This window comes from Peromyscus eremicus, chromosome 23, assembly GCF_949786415.1.
Source record: "Peromyscus eremicus chromosome 23, PerEre_H2_v1, whole genome shotgun sequence".
Taxonomy (NCBI): Eukaryota; Metazoa; Chordata; class Mammalia; order Rodentia; family Cricetidae; genus Peromyscus; species Peromyscus eremicus.
Genome location: NC_081438.1, coordinates 24,336,135 through 24,340,842, shown reverse-complemented (window position 1 = coordinate 24,340,842; position 4,708 = coordinate 24,336,135). Strand labels below are relative to the sequence as shown.

At 52.6% G+C, this 4,708-nt stretch overlaps 1 protein-coding gene across 1 annotated transcript; it reads left to right on the top strand.

The window, feature by feature from the left end:
• The first annotated feature begins 109 nt into the window (after positions 1-109).
• LOC131898593 (LIM domain kinase 1-like) lies at positions 110-4,456 on the top strand. The gene is made up of 4 exons (XM_059249781.1): positions 110-323; positions 2,524-2,579; positions 2,812-2,969; positions 3,085-4,456. The coding sequence occupies exons 1-4, from the start codon at positions 110-112 to the stop codon at positions 3,245-3,247; spliced, it is 591 nt and encodes a 196-aa protein (XP_059105764.1). The 3' UTR covers positions 3,248-4,456.
• The last annotated feature ends 252 nt before the right edge of the window (positions 4,457-4,708 follow it).

The window sequence follows — 4,708 nt, the reverse complement described above, 5'->3', positions numbered from 1 at the left end:
TCTGAACCACACCTCCCACTTCTCACTGGAAACTAGAAATTTCAGACAGCTGTTTGCATTGGGACAGAGGGAGGTTCCCTGGGTGTCTGGGATGTATTGTCTGTGTCATATGTGGGATGATAGGAGATGCAGACAGGGTGAGGACCAGGTCTTACGAAATTTCCAGAACAAGAACGTGGTGGTGGCCGACTTTGGGCTGGCTCGGCTCATGGTCGATGAGAAGACTCAGTCTGAAGACTTGCGCAGCCTCAAGAAGCCGGACCGCAAGAAGCGGTACACAGTGGTGGGCAACCCCTACTGGATGGCACCAGAGATGATCAATGGTGAGTGTTTGCTCTACAGCTCCCAGGAGGAGGGGAGCAGCCACCCACCACCCTGGCCTCTCCTCCCCTTGGCTTCCCCTGGGTCCCCAATTCACTTGTGTTCCTTTCCTCCGACTGGACTGGGGCCAACTTCTCCCTTGGGGCTTTCTGGACCTGTGACCACCTCCCTCTGCCTCATCTTTACGTTGCTGCCCACTTTAGTGTTGGGTAGGTGTTTGGGTTGGTTTTCACAGTGCGTGGCTCAAAATTGTCAGGTGACCCATCTAGTAGACCGTTTTTCTTTCTTTTATTTTATTATTTTTGAGGCAAGATCTCACTCTGCAGCCCTGACTGGCCTGGGATTCATGCACCATCACACCTGGCCTTTTTTTTTAGACCAGGTCTCATTTAACACAGGTTAGCCTCGAACTCACTCTGTAGCCAAGGATGACCTTGCACTCCTAATCTTCCTGCCTCTTTCTCCGGTGTTGGGATTATAGGAATGAGCCACCACGCTCAGTTTATGGAGTGCTGGGTAGAATCCAGTGATTCATATGTGCTGGATAAGCACTCTGCCCAAAGTGCTGGGATTATAGGTAAGCACCACCTGCTTGTCTGGCTTTCCTCTTGTTTGATGTTGTTTTGGGTGTTGTTAGTTTTTGTTTTGTTTTATTTTTGAGCTAGGCCCTCTCTGTTATGTAGTCCTGGCTGACCTAGAACTCACTCTATAGACCAGGCTGGCCTCGAACTCACAGAGATCTGCCTGCCTCTGCCTCCCAAGTGCTGGGATTAAAGCTGTTCACCACCATCCCCTCCAGGCTTTGTCTTTTTTTTTTTTCAAGTGTTTATGGGGCTGGGGGTGGGGCTCAGTTGATAGAGGGCTTGTCTAGCATGCAAGAAGTCCTGGGTTCCATCCCCAGCACCGCATAAGCCAGGTGTGGTGGCACATATCTATAATCCTAGCACTTGAGTGATGGGAGCAGAAAGAGTGCTCTGAGTTCAAGGCCATTTTGGGCTACATAGTGAGTTTCAGTCTAGCCTGCACTAGAGTGAGGCCCTATCTCAAAACACCAAAAGAACTGGCATATGCTGGTGAACATTTTCTGTCCTAGCACTTGGGAGGCGAAGCAGGTGGATCTCTATAAGTTTAAGGCCAGCCTTCCTGATCATGGGGAGTTCCAGTCCAGCTAGGGCTAAAGAGTGAAACCCTGTCTAAAAGCAAAACAAGTGCCGGACGGTGGTGGCACACACCTTTAATCCCAGCACTCGGGAGGCAGAGCCAGGCGGATCTCTGTGAGTTCAAGGCCAGCCTGGTCTACAGATCAAGTTCCAGGACAGCTAAGGAAGGCTACACAAAGAAACCCTGTCTCGAAAAACAAAATAAAATAAAAAATAAAAACAAAACAAACAGGCTGTGGTGGCTCAGTGGTTAAGAGCACTGGTTGCTCTGCAGAGGACCCAGGTTCGGTTCCCAGCACGTAGGTGGCGGCTCCTAACCCTCTGTTTCCAGGGAATCCCATGACTTCTGACCTCCACAGGCACCGGACACACGTGTGGTACACATGCACACGTGTAGACAAAACATTCATACACATAAAAATAAATCTAAAAAATTTAAAAGAGAAGAGAAAACAGGTATTTGAGATAGCATTTGGGCCCCAGGCAGAACCAGGAGTGTCTCATCCCATGACACTAACGTCTACACATCCTCAAAACTTCTTTCCCTGATTTCTTTTGCAATGCCTCCGATACTGAGCCCCCACTCTCCGCCTACACCCCACTCTACTCCAAGACCCTTTCCCAATGAAATTCCATCCGTGTGTACCAGAGATTGAAGACGTCTTTATGATGTGACCAGAGTCACGCAGCAGGTGTTCGTTCACCAGGCAGGGTTGGAACTGCTTCTCTCTCTGAGGTCCCAGCATTCTGTCAGACCCAGTGGAACTGGGGGGCCCTTGATTATCTTTTGGTTTGGGTTTGATTTTTGTTGTTTTAAGGTAGGGTCTCGTATAGCTCAGGCTAGCCTCGTGCACCGCCATGCCCTGCTTATGCCTCGCTAGGGATGGAACCCAGGGCTCATTCATGCTACTCAAGCAGTCTGCCAACTGAGTCACATCCCTGGTGCCTTGGTGCTCTTAGAACTCAGTAGAATGTGATTTTCCTGCCTGTCTGTTACCATTCCTTGTCCTACATCCCCTCCTGACACTTGGTCTCTGTTCAGGCCGTAGCTATGACGAGAAGGTGGACGTGTTTTCCTTTGGAATCGTCCTATGTGAGGTAGGTCACTTGAGCAGCTGTGGCGTCCAGACCCAGTGGCTCCTCTCCACTCTCCAATCCTCTCAAGTTCCAGCCTGGGGAACATGGATCCCCAAAGCCAGAGCACGGCATCAATGGGTGCGGTGCTTAGTCACTGGCCATTCCTACTGAACTGTCCTTAGGGCATTTGGTGGGCTCCCCAAACCCCCAGGCTCAGGGGCCTCCCACTAACCAGGGGCTTTGTGCTGAACAGATTATTGGGCGTGTGAATGCAGACCCTGATTATCTGCCCCGAACTATGGACTTTGGCCTCAATGTGCGGGGTTTCTTGGACCGCTACTGTCCACCAAATTGTCCCCCAAGTTTCTTCCCCATCACTGTGCGCTGCTGTGACCTGGATCCTGAGAAAAGGTGAGTGTGGGGAGGGGGAAGGGGGATACTCAGCCTGAAGCAGCCTTGGGGTGGGATGGGTCTTGAGGAGAGCCAGACTCGCCATCCACTGGTTCCTGCCTGTCACCCACCCCAGGCCCTCTTTTGTAAAGCTGGAACAATGGCTGGAAACGCTTCGCATGCACTTGGCTGGTCACCTGCCACTGGGCCCACAGCTGGAACAACTGGAGCGGGGCTTCTGGGAGACCTACCGGCGGGGCGAGAGCTCCCTGCCTGCCCACCCCGAGGTCCCCGACTGAGCCCAATTGACCCTGGCATCCTCATCCCCGCCTCTGGAGAATACACCCTCACCAGATTCTTCAGCAGGAGGTGGCCTAGGCATGGAGCCCTCATCAGGGCAGTGGTGCCCAGACCCCTACCCCTGACCCAGGCCCTGATTTGCCTTCTCCCCTCATGCGGGGTGCCCCTAGCCTCTCTCTGCCTCTGGCCCCCAAGTCACCAGGCTGCACACACACACACACACACACGTGGTCAGTCACATTGCCCTGCCTTACCTCCCATTCTGTGGGGCCGCCCCCTCCCTCACTTGTCTTTGCATGAGCTGGAGGGTCAGGGAAGCTGGACCCATTCCATGCATCGCCTGCAGCCTCCGTACACCGCACCTGCCGGCAGCTCTTCCCCAGTGAGGCTGGGCTAGAAGGCAACTTTAGAGGGAGCCCCTGTGATGGCTGGGCATGGAGAGTATTTACCAAGGGAGAGGCTATGTTCCCAGGACCCCTGGGGGGAATCTAGGTAGCAGCAGGTATTGACAATGATCTAAACCCCAAAGCAGAGAAAGGTCTGGTCCCACATGCCCACTGGCCAGGCAGTGGCCCTTGCTCTTGCTTAGGGTTCATCTCATTTCTTGATCAAAGCCACTTTAGTGAGAAGCAGGTACTAGTCCTCAGGATGAGCAGGAATCCCTTGAAAAAGAAGGGCAGATGATGCCTGGGATCTAGCTGACAGGGAGGGCCCAGCCCACACAGCAGAGGCCAGGCAGAGGGCATAAGGCAGCCATCCACCAGCACCGCAACACCGCCCCCCAGTTCATCTCAGCACCCTTCTGGGGCCTCTGCCCACTGGCTGGAGCAGCCCCACTCCCTCCTTGGGTGCCTCTGCCCTCTGAGTTCTTTCTGTGTGATCTATTTTTTAAGAAGAGTTGGTATTATTTTTTCATAACGGCTGTAGCAGCCGCTGCTGGGAGTTTAGGGGGGTTGTTTTGTTTTTTGTTTTGTTATGTTTTAGGTGGGTGGGGGTGGGAGGGCCATTGCCTCACTTTGCCTCAGTTGATCATCTAGGACGAATTAAAACTGTGAAGCTTTCTCAGTGCACTTTGAACATGGAAGAGAATCTGAGCAGACCCCAGTGGAACCAAGACAGAAGGAGGCAAGACAGACTTGCCTCTGCCCAGTGACCGTGATAGGAACGAATCCAAACTCAGAACAATAAAATCGATTCTGTGCTCCCCATGCGGGGCTTGCATCCTCATGTGTGTCTGGGGCTCTGAGGGAGCAATCAAGAAAAGACGAGGATTAAGAAGCCTAATGTGGAGTGGAGAGATGGCTCCCCAGTTAAAAGCACATACTGCTCTCACAGTCTATGGGAGTTCAGTCCCTAGGACCCACATCAGTTGGCTTACAGGCTTCATGGAGTCTGCCTTCCCCTTCTGGTCTCTGCGGGCACTGCACTTGTGAGCACATACACACAGACAAAAATAAATC